This window comes from Narcine bancroftii, chromosome 7 (genome assembly GCF_036971445.1).
Source record: "Narcine bancroftii isolate sNarBan1 chromosome 7, sNarBan1.hap1, whole genome shotgun sequence".
Classification (NCBI taxonomy): Eukaryota; Metazoa; Chordata; class Chondrichthyes; order Torpediniformes; family Narcinidae; genus Narcine; species Narcine bancroftii.
In genome coordinates this window covers 77,863,170-77,887,076 of record NC_091475.1, presented here as the reverse complement: position 1 = coordinate 77,887,076, position 23,907 = coordinate 77,863,170, and the positions used below count along the sequence as shown (strand labels likewise).

Here is a 23,907-nt window from a genome sequence, read left to right as displayed (position 1 = left end):
GATCTGCGGAACTGTGAGTATGTCTTTATTCACAGGGGCCCGCAGCACTCTCCCCACTAAGAACATACGAGGGTCCTTTCTGGGTCATATGCAACATTCGAGTTGGAGGCCGGAGGCAAGACCGAGTCTGGCACACTTGGACCCAGTGGAAAAACCAGTGCCACGCAAAAGAGGCAGGCCACTGAAACCTACAAAGACTCTGCCTCCGGGCACCATGGACAATTCTGCCGGTTCTTTGGGGGTGGGGGGGGGGGGGGGGGGGAGGCAGTTCATGTGGCGGCCCACCACCGCAGCAAGCAAGTCGGTGCTCCGGGCAACGAGTGCAACGTAAAACCAGCAGACCGCGCAACGGCACTGGCTCCAGCGAGTGAACCGGCAGACAAACGGCTAAAGCAGCCTAAAGGGCCAGCAATCCTAAAATGGCACTGGCCCTGCTTTACAGCCAACAGACTGGGGTAGCCTGCGGGGAAGGTATTGTCATATTACATTCACCAAGTGCAAGTCTTGGTGTACTTTTTTTTGCCATCACTGACTGTTACTAAATACAGAGTAGACATAGACAAAAATAGCTGACAATTCAACTGATTTACAGCATGCCATGCCATAAGTCTACACAAGTCTATGTTCAGAAATGAAGGTTGTTGCAATCGTCTGGAGATGGCTAAATAGTTTAATTATGGTGAAAGCCTAAATCAATACAAATCTATACTTTTGGACAGAATATCAATCAAGGAACTACGGTAGCAAGCAACAAACATATTGCAATTACTTTGGATGGCTGGGATCTTCATGTAATAGAATACATTACTGTTGGGAAGGTGGTCTTGAGTCCATGATCAGGGAAAGTGGGAACAATTTATTTTAGAACTGGTCATGTGTAAAAGAGAAAAAATTAATTAGTGAGCTCATTGTCAACTCGTCTCTGAGGAAGAGTGATCATTTCACATTTAGTTGGAGAACAAATAAGTCTGAACTATTCTGAATCTAACTGAAGGGAATTACAGAATATATAGGGTCAAAATGGCCAAGGAAAAATAGATAAGAAACGACATTTAGCAGACAAAATATGTAATCACTTTCAATGAACAAACTTGAAATAAATACACTAAAAGAGGATCCAACCATGGCTCACTGAAGGATGAAAAGAAAAGGCTTACAATATTGTCCAAAATTAGTCAAACAGGAATAAAAATTATAACAGAAATATGAACCAAATATTGTGAAACTTAGTGAAAGAGCTCAAAAATCAAAATAAAATTGGCAGTTAACTAAGTGGCAAAAGAGCAAACACCTTAAAACAATCACCATCAATGAAAGGAAAGTGACTGTCATAGCAAAGGAAATAAGAACCACATGCCAGAGTTCTAGAAACATGTTGCTGCAGAGATTGTGGATACATTGACTGTTTATTTCAAATTCTAAAAGGTTCTCAGCTACTCATCAAGAAGGGAAATTGATATGACATCAGAGAAACATTGTCATTTGGAAAATTCTGGAATGCCTTATTGAAGGATAAGAAAATGGTAGGAAAAGTATCATATGATTAGGCAGTCAATGAGGAAATTGTTTTGTAGCTATTTTGTGTTGCCTTCTCCAGTCCATGAATTTACCTGCATATTATAATCTGCTCCAGCTTGGATTAGCCACAACAAGCCTTGAGGATGCCCTCCAAAAGCTGCAATGTGGGCTGGAGTCTGAGCAAATCGTGATGTTGTGATGTTGACTCCAACTCCTGCTTGCACCATCTGTATTACACACTCCAGCTACAAAACAGAAGAAAATAATGTAAATGACCTCTTTAATAGAATGAAACTGTTCCATGCGATGACTGCAAACTCCAGTAAATCAAACAATGGAAGTAACACAACGTCAGAGACTGGCAGAGTGATGCTTTAAGTACTACTGTGTTCAATTTTGTCAAAGCAACACCACCCCGCAGGTTTCAGGCAAGGAATGCCATAAGTGAGCCCTGCATTAAACCAACTAACCCCAGTACAGCCAAATATCACAGCTCATATTTTTATTAAATGTTCTTTATTTTTTCCCTAAACCAATTTTTACTTTGCTTAGTGTGACAGAAAACTTTCAATAGTTTTCAGTGACAACTTCTGATAGCAAGAGGAACCATATCCAATGGCATTTGCAGTCTTGATCATGGACACCTAACTAATAGTGACCATATGAGTTCATCCACTTGGAGACCACTCAAAAACTTCTGTGAATTATAATCAATATCATTTATGCAATTACTGTTTATTCAGAAAATAAATAAGAGTCTTTTCATTAAATATTCCATTTTGGTTGAAAGGAAAAGAGACTTTTCATTCTGAAATGACCTTGTTGTCTATCCTGCTAAGGCTATAACACAGACAAAGAATACACGTGCACAATTTGGAATCCACTTGTGAACAACGGAACTGAATGGTTTCCTTGGATTCCTGTTACAATGTGGCTACCATCAACACACTAACCTTCTTCCCTTGCAATACCCTTAATCAGAAGATAGTACTAGAGTCAGAAGGTTGGGGCTTCAAGCCCCACTTGAAAGGAATGCAAAAATCCAGGCTAGTACTCTCAAATGTTGCTGAGACATGCAGCAGTGATCAGAAACTCTATATTCCAGATTAGATATTAAATCAAATCCCCATCTGTCTTCTCAGATAGAAGCAAAAAGTCAAAATGGTGCAACTTGGAATGAGATTGCAAGAATTCTTGCCAACTTCACAGCTAATTTACTCGTTGATAACAATCTCTAAAATTAGTTATCAGATCATTACCAAATTGCAATCGAATATGTATAATTGCTGTAAATGAGATTTCCTACATTATAAAATATTATAACTCAATTTCAGACATTTTCTGAAAAATGTATACCTTAGTCCACCCTCCAGAAACAAGGAGCAGGAACAATCTAAATAGCTCCATTTAAATTTTTTTTTGTATTTTCAAGGGTAAAAGGTTGACCAAAGCAGCTGGGGGAACCTCCAGTCTTCCTGGAACCGTACAAGAACTTTCATGTAGAATAAAGCAGGAAGAAGTTTAGTACTTCTGAGCAATAGAACCATTTCACATTAAGGAGCAAAGTAAAAGAGTGGCCATCAGCATCTCAAACCTCTCCGATAGCCACTCAGCTTAGTCAGGCATTTCTATTCACATCACTATACAATGTTCCAACATTCATACAAAGATGGTAAAGAAATGGATCTTTAAGGTGCATCTTATGAAATACAGTTCAGATTTAATTTGGTAAACTTTCCTCTGCAGAGAAAGCAAATGATCTTCAGATGATCAATACTCTATATATAGTTGGTGTAAAAAACCCAGAGCTACAGATAGGCTGATCTTTCATGAATTCCTCAGTTCATATTTGAAATTTAAAATAAGATAAAAATGGTTCCAGCAATATCAATTTATCAATTTTATCAATTTAGTAATTTTGCATCAAACAAATTCCAATTGTTGGTCTTGATTAATTCTTTGCTATCATAAAAAAGTATTCGTTAAATTAATTAGCAAAAAAAAAAACCCAAAGGGAAATAAGAGAAAATGCTTTGTTCAATGGGCTGTTGCAATTTTTGATCTAATATCCTGAAAGAGTTGAGTTGTTTGGCCGAAAAAAGACAATTGCCAAGATGAGCTCAATGACCTTCCTCTATGATTTAATCATTATACAACAGGTTACAGCAACATTAGTTCTGAAACATATTCATCTGCAGGGCTCTATCAGTATTAGAGGCAATGTGAATAGGGAATGTTGCCTTCAATTCACATCATTTGATCAGTCTTACACACGATTCCAAGTTGTCTCAAAATAATTGTCAAAATAAAAGTTGACAGTATTAGGATTTTGCAACAACTTGAGGTTACATATTGGCTTTAAGAATAGGAAAGGACAAAAAAAGCAAATATAACCTCCAGATGAAATAGCTGCTATTTCTGTAGTTTGCAGACTATCATTTGTTCAATAGAGCATTTGCTTATTGGAATCATCTTATCAGATTCTTCATGATGAGCTTCAATATTGCCCAATTTAGTCACCACAGATGCATCTCAAAACAGAGGTACTCAAGTCACTTTCTTCCCAGTTTCTTCAACTTTGTGTCATTATCGTGTCGCAGTTCAATACAACGCAGATGTTACAATTCAGTAATATCATCAAATGAGAATTAAAATAAAATTTTATGTTGCTTCCATATGGTGATAAATACATATAATCTATCCAATTGCAATTCCCATTTTACACCTGTCTAGCTGGTTAGACAAACTAAATTTTAAATGGAGGAAAAACATGCCAGATTTTCCAAAATACTGAAAGTCAGAACTGTAGAATTTGGAACAAATAATAAGTACATTACCTTTTAAAGCCAACTATGGCATGGCAGAAGATTTCAATATGGGCAGTGCAACTAAAATTTAAACACAGAAAATTTAACATGAAAAAAAAATCATGGTCTGCTGTTTTCCAGCGATGCTGAAATGGCTTCTCCTGTATCTATTTTCAACGATTCTATCAATTAACATTGATCTGCCATCGTTCTTTTCTGATGATGCCGTAGCACCATGGACATTTCTAAATGAGAAAATGAGGCCTTGGTTTGTTGTTCTATATCAGTACAATCCTGAGGAAGACCTCATCTTAAATGAAAGAACTCTCCATTGATATTCCAGTGGATAGATGCGCATGATGAATAATGGAAAGTGCAAGAGAATTATTCAAGGGACCTCACTTCTGCCAGCCAATGAACTTTCAACTGCCCAATGCCCCATCCTCCAACCAAATGTTCTTTTTGCAATTACTCCTTTCACTATGAAAATAAAAGTGTCTAATAACCTAAAATTAAACACAATACTCTTCTGGGATTAGTTTACATGACAGAGCATTGTGCACTCCTCTCAAAAAAAACTCTGGCTTACTTCCAACTTGAAGTCCCATTGCAGATAAAGATTGCAAATGTTATCCTTACCATAATTAAATGTGCAGGAGCACTGGTGATACAAATTTCAGATGAGCTGAATGACAAGAGGAGGTTAGAAAACAAACTGATTGCACTAAGTGATGTTTGAAAAGACCTGATCTATCTGATGTTAGCTACTTTGGACAAACAAACAAAGTTTTACACTGGGATATGTGACTGAGCAGTATACCGCATAGTGTTCTTCAATTCAATGTCTCAAACTGTCTTTGAATGTGAATCCTGAAACTTCCAAATTCTTCAAACGTCTCATCCAAAGATTTAGATGGCAGTAATATTAAACGCCATGTAATTTATGGCTTGGCTCTATACAGGCAGCATTTGTATCGATAAGAAAATTGAAAAGATAAACAATGATTCCATGCACAATCATAAAGATGCCAAATTGACTGCAAAACCTGCAGAAATCTGGCACGTCACCAGCATCCCTTAACTCTTTGAACTGTTCTTGTCAGGGTACAGGACTGAGTGGTACAGGAACTGCTCAAACCAAGATGCCAAGAGTCTGCAAAGGGTTGTCAATGTGGCTTTCTCTGACTCCATCTACAACTCCTACTGCCTTGGAAAAGCAGCCAACATATTAAAAGACTCAACCCTCCCCAGCCAAACTCTTCATTCCCTTTTACATCAGGAAGATTTACGATTGTGAGATCACACACCACCAGATTAAAGGAGAACTTCTTTCCTGCTGTAATCAGACTCCTGGATAAACTCCAAAAAGTACAATTATGTTTCCTTTTCTTAGTTTCAACTGTTCTTGCTCTGTAACTCTGCACCTTGGTTCTGGGTCTTATTTGTTGTAATCTGTACCCTTCTAATGGTATGCTTGGAAAACGATCACTGCATCTTGGAATACGTGACAATAAATTTGAACAGTCATGGACGTGGTTCCAGCAGCACAAGGTATTAGTCGCATAGTCAAAATTAGTCAGGACAGAAACAGGCTCATCAGCCAAACTCATCCATGCCTTCCCTGAGCATTTGTCATCATTTGGCCAGTATCCATCTCAGCCTCAAGCCTTTTCTATCCATGTAAATGTCCAAATATCTTAAACAATGTAATTGTACTTGCCTCTCCCACTTCCTCCAACAGCTTATTCCACATACCCACCACCCTCTGTGGAAAAACTTGCACCCCACCCCCCCACCTCCCTTTAAACTATTTCTTTCTCATCATGCCTTCTACCTTTAGATTCCTTACCCTAAGAAAAAGATTGTGACCTTATCCATGCCTCATTTATGTATCTCTATGAAGTCACCCACAGCCTCTGACACTTCAGGGAAAACTGTCCCAGTTTCTCCTTATAACTCATGCCCTCCAGTCCCTATAACATACTTGTGAATCTTTTCTGCATCTCCTCTTGCTTAATTATATCCTTTCTAAAGAACAGTAACCAAAACTGCATATAATATTCCATGTGCAGTCTCACCAATGTCTTCTGCAGCTGTGACACAACATCCCAACTCTTGTACTCAATGCCCCAACGAATGCCAAATGCCTTCAGCACTATCCTCCCAAAGGCACTGCTTTCAGGGAACTATATACTCATACCCCTTGTTCTCTGTTCAATAACATTGTTTAGGGACTTGCTGTTCACTGTGCATGTCCTGCCTTGTTTTAACCTTCCACAATGCATCACTTTGCAGTTTTCACAGTTAAATTCCATTTAACATTTCCTTCACCCACCTTTCCAGTTGATGAACATCCTGTTGAAACCTTGGACAACCTTCTTCACTTGATAGTCCATTATGCCACTAAATGCAGCGTTAGCTATAAACTTACTAATCAAGTTACAAAAATACATAAAACCTTTGTTTGCCATAAAAGTACATAGAGGCACCACCAGCCTGGTGCCCCCACCAATGAGAGAAAGTGACACCTCCTATGCTCCCACAGCCACACTGTCTCCTGCTCATTGAAGCAGTGAACCAGAGTTCTGAATTCCAAACCTCTGCTACAGTTCAGGCTGCTGCTAATACAATAAGCCCTATGGGAGCCCTTCATATCTATCAGCGCCACCACAAATTACAATGCAGATATCTGGTTCTCCCAAGTCGGACTCCGGCAACCCAGAGAGCATCCTTTGGAACCCCCCCCCCCCCCTCACCACCCCCCCACCCCCACAAAATCCTTCACTGGTCTTCTGCTGTGATCAGCTTCCCTGTTGGTTCTTTTTAGGAGGGAGGGCATATGTTCCCACTCTGGTGTCCTGCACTGTTATGCTACGCTCATGAGCACTGCCATCTTGGGCACAAACTTGCGTGGTTTCCACTGATGCTAAAAAAGCCTCTCATCCATCTTGTTAACATACATGATAAACAATAGGGGGACTCAACATCAATACCTGTGACACACCGCTGGCCACAGGCCTCCACTCTGAAAAACAACCTCAATCAACACTCTGATCCCCTTCATCCAAGTCAATTTTGTAAGCAATTGACTAATTCATCCTGGATGTGATCTAACCTGCAAGACCAAACTACCATGCTTCATTTGACAGAGGCTTTGCTAAAAATCCATGTAAACAACCTACTGTCCTCTTCGCCACTTACTCAAAAATAAAATTCAAATTCACAAGAATTTTCTACGCACAACGTTGAGTATTCGTGACCAGTCTGTCTTTCCAAATGCAGATAATTAAAGCAAAATATTAGCTATTCTGTTTTTTTTTAATGTACCTCTCCCATGTCTAAGAAATGCAAAAATCTCACCTGGGCCTCAGCAATTTATTACCTAGTTTCCCCACAATATCTTAGGATAAACCTGGTCAGATGCTAAGATTTTATCCAACTTTATACACCTCATGACTGCCAATACCTCCACTTTTGTTATGACAATGTTTCAAAACAACATCTTTAGCTGGAGTTTCCAACTGCAATTTCTGTATTTTATTTAATTTTTCTTTGAAGGCGTTTGATAATTAATCCAATGTGATATCTATAATGCACAAGAGCTCTGTATGATCCAGCATACAGCAGTTTGCTTTATCAGCACCATCTCTGGAGCCTGTCTCTACCCACTCTTCAAAAGATCCATCAGTGCTGAATTATTTATGACCACAAAATGCAATACAGTATATAAACTCATCAAGAATACTAACAGGGACAATAGCAATGTTTTGATACTTATTAATCTACATCCCAATTTATACATCACATTGCCTGCAGTATTAGAAATAAGGTTAGTGAACTTGAGGCGCAAATCGGTACCCATGCCTATGATTTGGTAGCCATCACGGAAACATGGAGCAAAGAGATAGACAGGATGGTAAGGGAGGTGGAGTTGCACTCTTAATCAAAGATGAACTCCAGGCAATAGTGAGGGATGATACAAGATCTAAAAGAGAATAATGTTGAGTCCATTTGGGTAGATATAAAGAATAACAAAGGGAAAAAATTATTGGTGGGTGTTATCTATCGCCCACCAAATAACAATAGTTTAGTGGCACAGGAAATAAATAGAGAGAAGAGTGAAGCATGTAATAATGATACGGAGTTTGGAAGAGGACCTCTTGAGCAGCATGTTAAGGAACCAAGAAGAGAAAATGCTCTCCTGGATCTAGTGTTGTGCAATGAGATAGGTGGAGTAAATGATGGTCAGAGACCATCTGGGAAATAGCGATCATAGTATGATTGAATTTCTCATTCAGATGGAAGGGGAAATAGTTAGATCTAAAACTAATATATTATGCTTAAACAGGGGTGACTACCATAGGATGAGGGAGGAATTGGGCAGAGTGGACTGGGAGCACAGGCTAATTGATGAAACAGCTGAGGAACAGTGGAAGATTTTCAAAGAAATATTTTGTAATGCTCAACAAAAATATATTCTGGTCAGGAAAAAGGGCAGCAAGGGAGGGAAAAATCAACCATGGTTAACAAAGGAAATAAAGGAGAGCATAAAATTGAAAGCGCAGGTGTACAAAGCTGCAAAGAGCAGTGGGAAACTGGAAGATTGGGATAACTTTAAGAGACAACAAGTGGTTACAAAGCGGGTAATAAGAAATGGGAAAAAAAGGATTATGAAAGTAAATTGGCACAAAATATAAAAACAGAAAGCAAAAAATTTTATAAATATATAAAACGGAAGAGGGTGGCCAAAGTTAACATAGGACCCTTGGAGGATGAGAAAGGAAAATTGGTAGCAAAAAATGAGGAAATGGCCGAGGCATTGAACAAATATTTTGTGTCAGTCTTCACGGTGGAAGACATATCCAGCATGCCCAAGTGCGGAGTTAAGGATGCGAATGTTGGGGAAGGCCTTGATAAAATAGTTGTTACAAAGGAAGTAGTGATGGAGAAACTAATGGGACTAAAGCCAGACAAATCACCTGGTCCTGATGATATGCATCCAAGGGTTGTGAAGGAAATGGCAGAAGTTATAGTTGATGCATTGGTGGTCATATACCAAAATTCCTTGGATTCTGGGTAGGTCCCGGCAGACTGGAAGACAACAAATGTCATGCCACTTTTTAAGAAGGGATGTAGGCAGAAGACTGGAAATTGTCGGCCAATTAGCTTGACGTCTGTAGTTGGAAAAATGCTTGAAGCCATCATTAAAGATGAAATGGTGAAATTTTTGGAACGCAAGGGTTCAATCAGGCAGACGCAGCATGGTTTTAGAAAGGGAAGATCTTGTTTGACAAACTTGTTAGGATTCTTTGAGGATATAATGGGTGCGGTGGATAGAGGAGAACAGGTGGATGTTGTATATTTGGATTTCCAGAAAATGTTTGATAAGATGCCGCACAAGAGACATTATCAGTAAGTTACAGGAAAGTGGAGTCCGGGGAAGTATATTGGCCTGGATTGAAAATTGGTTGTCTGACAGGAGGCAGAGAGTCAGGATAAATGGGAGTTCTTCAGGTTGGCAGAGAGTGGTAAGTGGGGTGCCGCAGGGGTCAGTGTTAGGCCCACAACTGTTCATCATTTACATTGATGACTTGGAGGAGGGGACAAAATGTGGTGTTGCCAAGTTTGCGGATGACACCAAATTGAGTGGAAGAGCAAATTGTAATGAGGATGTGGAGAGTCTGCATAGGGATATAGTTAAGCTGGATGAGTGGGCAAAGGTCTGGCAGATGGAGTACAATGTTAGTAAGTGTGAGGTTATCCACTTTGGCAAGAAAAATAAAAGAGCTGAATATTATTTAAAGGGTGAAAAACTACAGCATGCTGTTGTATAGAGGGACTTGGGAGTGCTTGTGCATGAATCACAAAAAGTTAGGTTGCAGGTGCAGCAGGTTATTAAGAAGGCAAATGGAATGTTGGCCTTCATCACTAGAGGAATTGAATTCAGGAGTAGGGAGGTAATGTTGCAACTGTATAAGGTACTGGTGAGACCGCACCTGAAGTACTGTGTCCAGTTCTGGTCTCCATATTTGAGGAAGGATATACTGGCTTTGGAAACGGTCCAGAGGAGGTTTACTAGGTTGATCCCTAGGATGAAAGGGTTGACTTATGATGAAAGATTAAATCGTCTAGGATTGTATTCGCTCGAGTTCAGAAGAATGAGAGGAGATCTTATAGAAACATATAGGATTATGAAGGGTATGGATAGGATAGATGTAGGAAGGTTTTTTGAGCTGGCCGGGGAAACTAAAACGAGAGGACACAGTCTCAAGATTCGGGGGAGTAGTTTTAGGACAGAGATGAGGAAAAATATTTTTTCCCAGAGAGTAGTGAATGTTTGGAATTCTCTATCCAGGGAAGTGGTTGAGGTTGCTTCATTAAACATATTTAAAATTCGGTTAGATAAATTTTTACATGATAGAGGAATTAGGGGATATGGCGAGAAGGCAGGTAGGTGGAGTTAGGTCATAAATTAGATCAGCCATGATCTTATTGAATGGCGGAGCAGGCTCGATGGGCCATTTTTGGCCTACTCCTGTTCCTACTTCCTATGTTGCCTTTGTTTACATTTCTGAATTTTAAAAAAATATTTAGATATACAGCACGATAATGGGCCATTTTAGCCCACACGTCCGTGCTGCCCAATTACATTTGTGGTAGGTTTCTTATACAACTGTTGTAATTTCCAACTTGGGATCTTGGACAATGTTGGCCCAATGCTTGGAATTGTCAAACTCAATACCACATGCACAAAGAGTGCATCAAACAAGGATTACTAGCATCCAAGTAGCTTTAAATACTACATTACTTGTACTACCTATGCTAGTACTATCTACAAGAAAACAGAAAAGCTACTTGAACTAAATGCCTGACCAGATTAACCAGCTAAACTCTGGAGCTCTTGTATCTAAACAAACTGACTCATTTTCTGTGATGGTGTTTGGGAGTAGAAATAAGTAAATCCACATTATCTGTTACACAAAGTAACTTTTTCAAGTGAATAACCATAAATTAAAATCACTTTTTTTAAAAATCCACCAGTGACTAACAGCTCAATTTTATTTTAATTTCTGTTACTAGTTTATTTATTAAAGAATTCAAAGGATTAGAATTCAATTAAAGGGGGTTCTGATGAACTTCTCCGTGTTGCAATAAAATTAATTCATCAACATTTTTAAATACCTTAGGTATAACTTAAAGTATGTGCTTACCAGAACTTGCATACATTCAAAACTGACCTAATATTCTTTGTAGTTCAGACTGATTTGTCATTGGTGCAGATGCCTTGGCAACACACAAGTTTTGATATTTCATACATACACTGGCTGCTTAAAAATAACTGCTGATTGCAGTTGGCATGGCAATAGACATCCAGTGGCTTTGGGAGTTTTGATCAAATGCAGCTACAAATGGCAAGGTGAAGCAATCCTCATCCAGTAACTGCACAGTTTACAATCATACAGTTCTCTCTAAACACATGTACTAGATCACTGGTTCTCAATCTTTTTCTTTCCACTCACATCCCACTTTAAGTAATCCTTATGCCATAACTGCTCTGTGATTAGTAAAGGATTGCTTAAGGTGGGATGTGAGTGGGAAGAGAAGGTTGAGAATCACTGCTCTAGACCCAATTGTTACTGGAATATTTTGCTGGAGAAAAATTGTCATTGGCCCATTTCCTTTGGAGTTATGAAACCATGCACATAACGAGTCAATTAGGAACGATTAAAACAGTGGTTTTCAAACTTTTTCTTTCCACCCACATCCCACCTTAAGCAATCCCTTACTAATCACAGAGCACCAATGGCATAGGGAATACTTACGTGGGATGTGAGTGGAAAAAGGTTGAGAACCACTGTACTAGATCATCTTTCAGAGCAGAAAGATATGGGTGGGTTTTTCAAGCTTCCCAAAACACATATTAATCAACTTATTATTTATCCTGTTGCAACAATCAATGATTTTTGCTTGGCAAGATCACATAACTGGCAAGTGAGATGAACAAGCAGTGAACCTGGTTTTGGTGGTGCAGGTTCAAGGAGAAATCCTAGCTTGGATACCAATGTGACACCATAAGAAGAAAATAATCAGCTGCGATTGGAAGAAATGGCAACAAACATACCAACTGCCATAAACAACTACGTGCATGGCAACAGAGTAGAAGATTAACAAGATCTTCCTTTTATTATCACAATAAAACATAAAAATATAATTTTCATGATAAATTTCAACTGTTGTCTGCCACAAGGGAATCAAAGACTTGCCTAAAAAGAGAGAGAGAAGCAAACAAGAGTCCCTTCAAAGGCACAGTGTGTCTGTGGATTCACCTTCAGTGTTTCTGCAGGATCTGCAGCTACATAGACTCCTGTTTAACCATTGGCAGCCTGAGCTCTTGGTCCAAACCCCCAATACAATCAGGAAGCCTTCAGCGCCCAAGGTTCTTTGGGAGACATTTCTTGCCCCCAAAACCCTCTTGAATACTTGGTTCCCATAGCCAGTATCTAACACCCCGCAGCCTATGTGGATCATTCAGCCGCTGAGTCTCTCACTGGTCTGCTATCAAAGTCACCTTCCAGGTTTCTTCTCAAGTGGGGGAGTTGGGGGGGGTGTTTTCTCCTTTATCTAGTACCCCTCACAAATCCGTTGCTCCTTCAAAGTCTGCATCTTGGGCAGACCTCTGTGGTTACAAATTTTAAAATAAGTTACAATCGGCTTCTTTGACAGGCCATTTAAAGCCTGTATGGAGGTGTCGGAAAGATGTCTGGGCAATATGACCTCAGAGCAGAGCTGTGTCTCTGCTCACTGCTCACTCGCTCTGTTACAGCAACTCCGGCACTGCTGCACTGCAATTGTATCTTAAATTCCAAGGGAGAGGCAGAGCAACTAATTCCACAAGTGAATTTCAAAGTTTGTTTCAGCTCTCTCATAGCAGCACTTGGAGCAAAACTCTGCACACCAGACTGGATATCAGACATCACAGAAAGAAACTTTAACAGAGGTTGTATGAGGAATAAGGAGAGCCCAGAATTTGTGGAAGAAGAGAATCAAGGAAGAGATTATCAAAGACGTCAAGGCTTCAAAGAAAGAGGTGAAATGAACACAGCTAACATTCTCAGATCACCCTACAGTAAAAACCCAGGGTAACAGACCAAGAGGAAGCATAAAGTGAAGTTTACTGAAGTTATTGGACCTCAACAATGTGTGCTCAGAAAGGGAGATAGTGCAAACAAACACTGCAGGAGAACACAAAGGAGTAAGTTGGCTGAGCCACATAAACTTCAGGGCGAGTCTATATGATCTGTTCTTTACTCTGCAAAAACTTCTGGTAGCGAACTTGACTGTTGAATTCAGAGGCTTATGACCTCTCTTCAACCGACAAAATTCTTAGCATAAACTGTAAAGCTGACATTATGACTTTTGTCCCAATCCACCAGCTCTCTTCTACAATCTTAAAATGATTCAAAGCAAGAAAGGTCAATTCAGAATAGGAATACTCTTGCATGAGAGTTTTGAAGCATTCGACCTTTTTGAATTATACATTACTGTATGATTTTAAGCAGTAAAGATATTCATATTAAACTTTTGTATTCCTGGAATTGAACAGTCTTCTGCATTCTGTGTGAAGAGGTCCTCAGGTTTGCAATACCCCAAAATCCAAGAAAATATTAGTTATTTTTCCCCCATATGAAGAACTGCATCACACCACTATTTCATATCCTAATCAAACAAAAATAAATCTATTGATTTAATTCTTGAAAATGCAAATTGATCTCCGGTACTCACAGCCTTTTGCCTCTGGGGACCAGAGAAGGGGCAAGATTGGTTCCCAAAGAGGAAAGAGTTCCAGATATCCACAACTCATTGATAAATTCATTCCAAATATCAAGTGCCAAATATATGCAGTGTATTGTCTGTGGGGAGAAGGAACAGAATAGACCTTCGTGCATATGTTTTCCATAGTAAATGTTATTCTGCAGTTCCAAGAGTGATTGCAGTGAATGTCAGAACCCTACTGTTTGAAAGATTGAGTAAAAGTAATTAACCTCTGTTGATTCCACGACAGAAAACTTTTGCAGTTTCAGTGCCAGCTGTAGTCAACAGGTCATCTGGAACTGAACAAGAGAATGCCAATGTCTCCAGTAAAAACAGTGCAAATGCCACTGGACAACATTATTAACTCTGTCTTTGTTAAAGACCATACGTAGACTACATGGCAAATACTCAGAATCCAAATATTTCAAGAAGATAATTCATCAGGACCAGAGAGTGTGAAAACTTTTTCTACAAGGAATAAATTTGATTTTAGAAATTGATTCTGCTTTGCATAAAGATATGAGAATATCAGATAATTACAACAAGGAATGAGCCATTCAGAATCAAACTTGTGCAGTATCTGCATCATTAATCTACTAATTTTCTACAAAAGTAAGTAACTATTGCAGTTACTTTGTCCTTTTAACAACTGAATTCCACAGTTTGCACAAAATACATTTCACTAACCTGCTTTTAAATTCCCAATTAATTTTATTTTGTGACCCTATATGGGAATTCATCATCATTTGTTGATCTGTAGTGTGGAAAAACCTCCATACAATCCATCATTAACCATTTTAACTGGAGCGAAGAAATTAAGTCATTTCATAACTACAACCTCACACTTGTAAACCATCCTAGTGTGTCTAGGAACCATTTACATTCATTTTTCATCCTTCCTATAATGGGCCCCCAGAACTATAAGATGAATTTGTAATAATCACCACAGCATTAATTAAGCAATTTCTATGCTTAGCATGAAGCAAAAGGAATCTTGTTTGAATATACTGGGTGAATGCATTGATCCTTGCCTTCCTTGCAGTGTCTAGCTTTAAATTATGTTACCTCTGTACAAACGGTTGTCTTGGAGCTGGCCAGCAGCAGAGAATGAATGCTCCAGTGCTTCTGATAGCCCACCTCGCAGCGTATCAATCAAATTTCAAAGCTGTTATCAACCAATCAACCTGTACTTTCAAGCACTGCGATCCAGAACCTAATAATCTTCACAACAATTTGTACAAAAAAAAGGTTAGAGCGTACCTAAAACAATATACAGGAACAAAGTGAATTAGGAAGGGTAGCACTTTAGACAGAGGTTGGTTAGTTTGGAAAAGTTCCTCCCAGGTTTATGCAAAAGTGTTGCATCAATTATGTAATGTGCTTAAATATGTATATTATTGAAAAGAAGTTAATTTTCTAAATATCTAAGTTATTTGGTTTTTCAGCATCCTGGGGAAGTGCAAATGAACCATTTCTGATTTTTTTTTCTCTAAAAGGCCATAAATGGCACAAAGTGCAGATATAGGGACTAATAACTGCTCCTCAACAAACTCATGGCTGTTCAGTAGGTCTTGACTCCTTTCCTGGCTGACCTCATAATCCTCAACACCTTACTTGTATGCAAATATTTGAAATGATGAATTTCCCTCCCCAGTGAGTGGGAACTGGATCATACAGGCTTGTTGTCACAGGTTCTTTCCTGGAAATAAAAGCTCTCTGGTGACCCCATCACCACCTTGGGGAAGACCCTATATTTCATGACCCCATCCCAAAGATGATCTAGCACCTTGTGCACCTTCCAAGAAACAATGCAATTGCACTGCCCCCACTCCACCCTCACCAAGAACTCATTTACTGTCGTTCTAGATCAATGATCCTGGTGCTACAAGATTCCACCCCAGAATTTACATAATGGCACATGACTGCCATATACAGAATGTCACCTCCATCCTCCCTCCCCCAAAGCTCAGTACTACATGCCTTGCAACCCAGAAACAACAATTTACATAACCATCACTGGAAAACAAATCAACCCCCTTCCATGAAAATGGCCCAGTTCTCTCTTCAACTCCCAAGATGTGCTGACTATGTCTTTCCCTACCCACCTTAGAAACCACATAATGGTGGCCCCTGCTCCAACCAGACAGTACTCTAAACTTCCCAGTCCTTTCTATGTCCTTTCATCAAGAGTCTCAGTGATGAGGGTGTAACAGAAACTCACTGCCTCCAATTGGAAATCTTACAGTACTGAGATTTACAGATGGGAGAAATTTAATTTATTGGAAATAACTGAATAGAATTCAATTTTTATATAATAGCTTCTCAATCCTACTTATTTTTAAAAAGGTCCTGTTTGGTAATTCAATTACATTGGGTTGTGCTATTTCCATTTGATTAACTTTTTCCATTGCTAATCTTATCTACTAATATATTTACACAAGTAAGGTTGCATTATTGTATCTGTTGATGTCCTGAGGTATTATACATGGGGAAAACAAGACCATGACTGGGATAGGGAAATTCTCACGTCATTTCAGATATCATTTTATCCTCAGGCATTAAGATTTATTTGCACTTTAAATTCCTTGTTTATAATAAGTAAATCCCCATGTAAAGTTGTCACACTGTACCCTTACTCTAGTTCCTCCACCGGCAGGAGGGTGTAATTAAAGGACTTCATTTTTACAGTGGAATTTTTCACAACATGCAGACATTGGAGCCGAGAACAGGAAAACAACGCAGGTTAAATAAGAGTATTTGATGATGGTTTTAATTTATGCAAATTCAATTTACATTATTTAATATATGCCAGATATTATTGACTTTTCATCCAGATGTGCGAAACATTTTAAGAATGTAACCTTCATTAGATGACCTGCTTTTAACAAGCAGTAACTTAACTCGCACACTCTGGGTGTCATGTTCATTTGTAATCAATATTTATAAATTAGGCTGCCCCACTTTCAGACTTTGCTGCTTTTACATTTAAAATAACATTGGCAGCCATTTCTGTGAAAGGATGGGACATGATGAATTTCAAGCTCCAGATTTATGAAACAGAAAGGGCAAGGTGCAGGCTCGACAATCATCATCCCATCTCCAGTTCTCCTCCCATTCTTTTTGGGACCTCCAGGGGGATAGAACATTCTAAAAGATTTATGGTACCAAGACATTACTGATGTAGTCTCATTCCACAGTTTAAAATGCCCTCTCTTCCCAGCATCAAGGAGGTGTAATAATGACCTCCACAATTTTAGCAACAGTAATGCAGTCTAATGGACTCGGTTGTTTCGGGCTCCTGTTGTCACCCCCAAAGTCCACATGTCCAATGGGTGAAACAGGCGCCGTGGTTGTCTCTGGGAGCCGGTTGCCAGTGTGACATGTTTACACAGGGGGGTGGGGGTGGGGAAGAGCTGACTACTTTATACTTTGAAGGGTGATGCGTTTGATACTGTGTGCGCTGTATTGAAGATGTTAACGAAGCCGGTGTTTGCAAAGCAGCCCCTGAGGTTCCAACTATAGCGCCCGAGTCGGCCCACTCGCCCCGCCGCACCCTCACCCTTGGCTGGGCCCGCCTCAGCCCATCCGCGCTCTTCAGTGCGGCGGCGCCGCCTCTCCCGCCATCCTTACCTTGCCGAAGTGCGCGGCCCAGTGAAGCGGGGTCCAGCCGTAGAAATTATCTTCCAAGCCGATGTCGGCGGGCGGCGAGGCGGCCAGCAACGAGCGCAGCGCCGCCACGTCACCGTCCCTGCAGGCCCGGTGCAGCGGGAACCGCAGCGACAGCAACTCCTCGCTCGAAAAGCCCCGCTCGCAAGCCGCCATGGCAGTGCCGGGCTCCACAAACGACAGCCTTACTCGCCGCTCCGCTCCCAGCGCCCGACAGCTCGGGACCACGCTCCCAGCCACACAAAGAACGGCTGCGCACAAAACCCGCACTGGAACCTCGCCAGCACCAGGATCGGAACCAACGCAAAACCCGCACCGGAGCGACAATAAAACGCCGCTCATTAACAGCTTTCTTGAGTATCTTGCTTTTCTTTCAGGAGCAAGATTTAAACTCAAAGAGAGTTGGGAGAAGGTTTAGGGCAATGGTTCCCATCCTTTTTCTTTCCATTTACATCTCACTTGGGATACCTTAATGTAGTAGGTGAGTGGGGAACCATTGCCCTAAACTTTTGGGAAAGATTCAATGTTGGTGTGGAGGGGAGATAGAGGTTGCAAGATGGAGAAGGGATGGGGATGAGACTAAGTTAAAGAAAAAGGGTGGGTGTGGTGAAAACAGGAGATTGTGCTTGCAAGGAGGAAGTAAGAATGTAGGTACATCAGGTTTGGAGGGAAAGGCAGGAATTTGTGGAAAGAAAGTGGAGTTTCCAGTGGGGGGGGGGGGGCGATGGGAATGGGGTGTGCAGGGAGGAGGTGGGAGAGAAATAAATTGTGGAGTTGCAACGAAAAAAGAATAGGTCAGAGACATGAAGGAGGGTATGGGCAAGTGGCTAGTGTCTGGAATTAGTGTATGGCAATGTTCCCTCTAATTTTTAGTTATCAGTGTACGTAAAAATCTTACATTGTGTATTTTTTTCCACTGTGACAAAAGTACGTACACACTGAATGCTTGGGCAAATGTAAACTTGAAATTATTGCAAGATAACTTTGGCGCAGACTATCTCTCATAGCTAATAAAACTGCATTGGCATGTTTTAATATAAATATGATTGCATTCTATGAAGTAATGTATTTAATTAAGATTTTATTCTATACTTTGAGCTACTTTGTTCATTTGTTGTTCCTTTAAATAAAACATCAATGAGTATTTATTATTTTTAATTTAATAACAATAACACCCATCAATTCACAGATTATTATTATTACAAAGCTCGTTGACAAACCATCGAGAGAATGTGAAAATCTTCACCTGATGTGGCACTATGGAGGCACTACAACTCCCAGGAGGCATCAAACCGGCCATGTGATATCAGTTCGTGATGACATCAGCACGTGTTGAGCACGTGATTCTGGGTCTCGAAAGATTTTCGGCTGATGAAGAGTAATTCCATTTGATTGAATCGAGAAACACCTTGCGTGCTTATTTTGTCGTGTCCACTGTGATTCCAGTGGCCACGATTGGTGATCCCGACGATTCCAAAAACATATTTTTGGACAAACATGGACTCTGCAGCCGTCGCTGTGAATCTGCCACCTTTCTGGACAGCTGAGCCTGAACTGTGGTTCCAACAGGCTGAAGCACAATTTCACCTTCACAAAGTCAAATTGGACACCACTTGTTATTACCATCTTGACAGTGCTAAGAGGGTACCGACATCCTACGGGATCCACCACATAACAGGAAATATGACACTTTAAAAGCACTTTTATTTTGTGTGTATGATATGTCCCATTGGGAAAGGACAGCCAAACTACTACATCTCGATGGGTTGGGAGACTGCATCCCTTCAGAACTAATGGATGAAATGCTGTTTCTGGCAGCTGGCAAAAGGCCCAATATGTTAGAGCGAATGCCAGATGATATTAGGCTCTTGTTATCCAAATGTTCATTTGAAGACCCAAGGACTGTAGCAGCAGAGGTAAATGTTCTATGGCTGGCTAAAAAGCATAGCAAGGAAAGACAAGTCTGCACAACCAACCCCTCTGATATTGACCCCGAGACACACTCTTAGCACATCACCCCCCACAAACAGACAACGTCCCAAAACGGGCAAGCAGTCTGTGGACCCATCATCTTGGTGTTATTACCACAGGCCCACAAGTGCCTTCCACCCTGCCTATTTGCGGGAAACACCCAGACCAACTGCCAGTAAGGGCTGTGGCAATTGGCAAGAAACCTGCAAGCCTACTGTAAATATGGGACCAGTTGTCTCAGCAAAAGTTTCTGGTGGACACGGGTTCAGAAGTTGGTGTATTTCCACCCACTGGTTTTGACACACGCCATCCTACCCCAGACCTGCAACTGTGAGCAGTTAACAGTTCCAACATTCTGACCTTTGGCACCAGGAAGATGAATGTCAAGTTCGAGAATCATCTTTACACTTGGCCATTTATTATAGCAGCAGTATCCTGACCTTTGCTTGGTGCAGATTTTTTTCAGGCTCATTTATTCCTCATCAACTTAAAAGGGCATTGGCTAATAGATGAAACGACCTTTCAGACCATTCCGCTGGCAGACACCTATACCCCTCCTCTGAGACTTCAAAGATTATGTAAATGAGTAGATGAATTCTCCAAGATTTTGGAAGATTTTCCTGAGATTACTACTCGACAATTTTCTGCCTCCACTGCAAAACACGATGTTACTCATCACTTTTTTACTTAGGGCCCTCCTATCCATGCTAAAGCACATCACTTGCCTCCAGAGAAGCTGCGCTTAGCTAAGGAAGAGTTTGCCAAGATGGAGGAACTAGGCGTAATTCATAGGTCCGACAGTTCCTTGACCTCTCTATTACACATGGCCCCGAAATACCTGGAGGTTGGCAACCATGTGGTGATTACAGGCGGTTTAATGATGCCACCATCCTGGATCATTATCCAATACCTCAAATTCAGGATTTCTTGGCTAATTTGCATGGAGCGAAGATCTTCTCCAAAATAGATGGTGCGTAGCTGTCACCAAGTACCTGTAGAGCCAGAAGACATTCCAAAAACAGCAATAAGGACCTTTTAAGGTTGTTTGAATTTTTACAAATGCCATTCAGATTAAAGAATGCTGTTCAATCATTTCAATGGGTGATGGATGCTTCAGAGCATGACATCTTAGTTTACCTCGACGAAATTTTAGTGGCCAGTGGGTCAAAAGAAGAACATTTGGAACATCTTCAAGAATTTGGACTGACCATCAATCTAGATAAATGTGTCTTTGGACAAGAAATGATTGATTTCTTTGGGCATTAGATTACTCAGGAAGGTGTGACCTCACTGCCATCCAAACATCCACAGTTGAGTACTCAAGACCTGCTATGGTTAAAAGCCTCCAGGAATTGTTGGGAATGGTAAATTTTACCTGTGGTGGCCCTTTGCAGCTCCCCCACGGGCCTCACAAAATGAAGGACGAATGCGACGATCCAGCAGGCTGTATGAGGCCCACAGCGCTGCGCTCTAATTGGTCGCAACCAAAAGAGCTTAACTGGCCTACGAGGAAAAGCGGATCACAAACACACCAAACAGTGCTGAGAGGGTTTTGACCACACCCCTCATCATGAGAATAAAAGCAGGGCTGTGAGTCCAATAAAGCTCAGTGTTAACTACACTCAACTGGGTTTGTGACATTCTTTCTGGGAACAGTGTGTTCTTTCTGAGCTAACCTATATATTGCTATAACCTCTCCTGTGCTATAGGCTCTATAGAGTCATAGCTTGTAGCAACTAGCTGCAGTGATGATTCTGATAGTCCAGATGGCATTCTGGACCCAGCAATTGAGACAGACCCTGCAATCAACCATGTAATTGAAGCTGCTGAACCTTTGGACAGTGCAGCCCAAAGTGTGGTTCCGGCAAATCAAGTCACAGTTCACCCAGAGAAAATGGACTCCCTGCCATCCGAGAGGGAAACAGCCTTCGTACGCCATGAGAACTTCATGCCTATTGTGCACAATGCTGTGCCAGCACTGCAGCACATGGGCAACAGCAGCAAAGACCCAACCACCAACCAACGAAACTACCAGCCACGAGGACAACAGACATCCCCGGTGAGCAATACTGTTATCGTCAGCGGTGGGGTGTAGAGGCCTGTCGATGTCTCTCCCTCTGCACATTCCTGGGAAACATTAAAACCAGCCCATTTGGACATTACACAGCCAATTAACCACCCCTCCCTCACCCCCGGCTAAAGAGGCTGGCCTTCCAAGAATAACAATGTTCTGATCGCTGGTTCGGGGGGGGGGGTGTGTCATGTGGTGGCCCTTTGCAGCTCCCCCACAGGGCCTCAAAATGAAGGATGAACGCAACAACCCAACAGGTTGCACGAGGCCCACAGTGCTGCCCTCCAATTGGCCACAACCAAACCAGCTTAACTAGCCTATCGGAAAGCAGATCACAAACACCAATCAGAGAGGAGTCACGTGATGGAGTAGTGGCCGGTAGGGGAACTCCAGCCCTCTCCAGAAAAGTTAAGAAAAGATAGAGAAAAAGCAAAGGCACAAACTTAAAAACCAAAACAAAGTGAAAGTAAAAGTGTGAAGAAAATGGCAGCGAAGAAAGAAAAACCAAAAACAACGGGAAGATAAGAAGAAGGAAAGACGTCGGAAGAAGAAGGTGAAGGCCTTACCTGTCCGAAGAGGCCCGCCGCAGAGAGAGAGGCCCGCTCCCACAGGTCAGTGGAGGTCCCGGGCTCGGGACTACAAAAATGGCTCGCAGAGCCGAGTAAAAGTGCGCAACTCCTCGCGCATGCGCGATGCGCATGAAAAAAAAACACACTGACGGGAGGGGGGAACAGCTGCGGAGTCGATCTCCACAGCTGAGAGAGACACCTGCAGCACAGCAGCAGGTGCAGAACACAGACAATAACGACAACAAGAAAGAAGAGGGTAAAAAGAAAACAAGGAAACAACAGATGGTCAACCCAGAGGAAGAAGAAGAAGAAGAACAGAAAGAAGTGGAAGAAGAAGAGAAAAGCAAGACAATGGATGTATCTTTTTTTAAAGAATATATGGAATCAGTGAAAGAATGGCAATTACAAGAATTTAATGAGATAAAAAGAAGAATTAAGAATGCAGAAGAAAGAATGAATAAAATGGAAGTGGCCATATCAGAATTGGCAAAAAGAGTGGAAAATATGGAAAAACGAGAAACATTTGTAGATATGGAAGTAAAAGACTTAAAAGAGAAATTAGAAGAATCTAATAAAAAAGCTAAAGAAGCACAGGAGCTGTTAGCTCAGAAGATAGGTATAATAGAAAACCGCACGGATGGCAGTCTCTTCAATCTGAGGCGCCTGCAAGCTCACACCAAGACACAAGAGAAACTTGTCCGTGAACTACTCTTTGCAGACAATGCCGCTTTAGTTGCCCATTCAGAGCCAGCTCTTCAGCGCTTGACGTCCTGCTTTGCGGAAACTGCCAAAATGTTTGGCCTGGAAGTCAGCCTGAAGAAAACTGAGGTCCTCCATCAGCCAGCTCCCCACCATGACTACCAGCCCCCCCACATCTCCATCGGGCACACAAAACTCAAAACGGTCAACCAGTTTACCTATCTCGGCTGCACCATTTCATCAGATGCAAGGATCGACAATGAGATAGACAACAGACTCGCCAAGGCAAATAGCGCCTTTGGAAGACTACACAAAAGAGTCTGGAAAAACAACCAACTGAAAAACCTCACAAAGATAAGCGTATACAGAGCCGTTGTCATACCCACACTCCTGTTCGGCTCCGAATCATGGGTCCTCTACCGGCACCACCTACGGCTCCTAGAACGCTTCCACCAGCGTTGTCTCCGCTCCATCCTCAACATCCATTGGAGCGCTCACACCCCTAACGTCGAGGTACTCGAGATGGCAGAGGTCGACAGCATCGAGTCCACGCTGCTGAAGATCCAGCTGCGCTGGATGGGTCACGTCTCCAGAATGGAGGACCATCGCCTTCCCAAGATCGTATTATATGGCGAGCTCTCCACTGGCCACCGTGACAGAGGTGCACCAAAGAAAAGGTACAAGGACTGCCTAAAGAAATCTCTTGGTGCCTGCCACATTGACCACCGCCAGTGGGCTGATAACGCCTCAAACCGTGCATCTTGGCGCCTCACAGTTTGGCGGGCAGCAGCCT

The 23,907-nt window shown here is 41.4% G+C and overlaps 1 protein-coding gene across 2 annotated transcripts in view; it reads right to left on the bottom strand.

The window, feature by feature from the left end:
- ankrd10a (ankyrin repeat domain 10a) overlaps positions 1 to 18,147 on the bottom strand; it is a 62,812-nt gene extending 44,665 nt beyond the window's left edge. For both annotated transcript variants that reach the window (XM_069890400.1, XM_069890401.1), the window contains exons 1-2: positions 17,769 to 18,147; positions 1,611 to 1,763 (exon numbers count right to left, since the gene is read on the bottom strand). In XM_069890400.1, the coding sequence (XP_069746501.1) occupies positions 1,611 to 1,763; positions 17,769 to 18,146 (531 nt within the window). In that variant the 5' untranslated portion in view covers position 18,147. The remainder of the gene's footprint in view (positions 1 to 1,610; positions 1,764 to 17,768) is intronic.
- Positions 18,148 to 23,907: the final 5,760 nt, after the last annotated feature.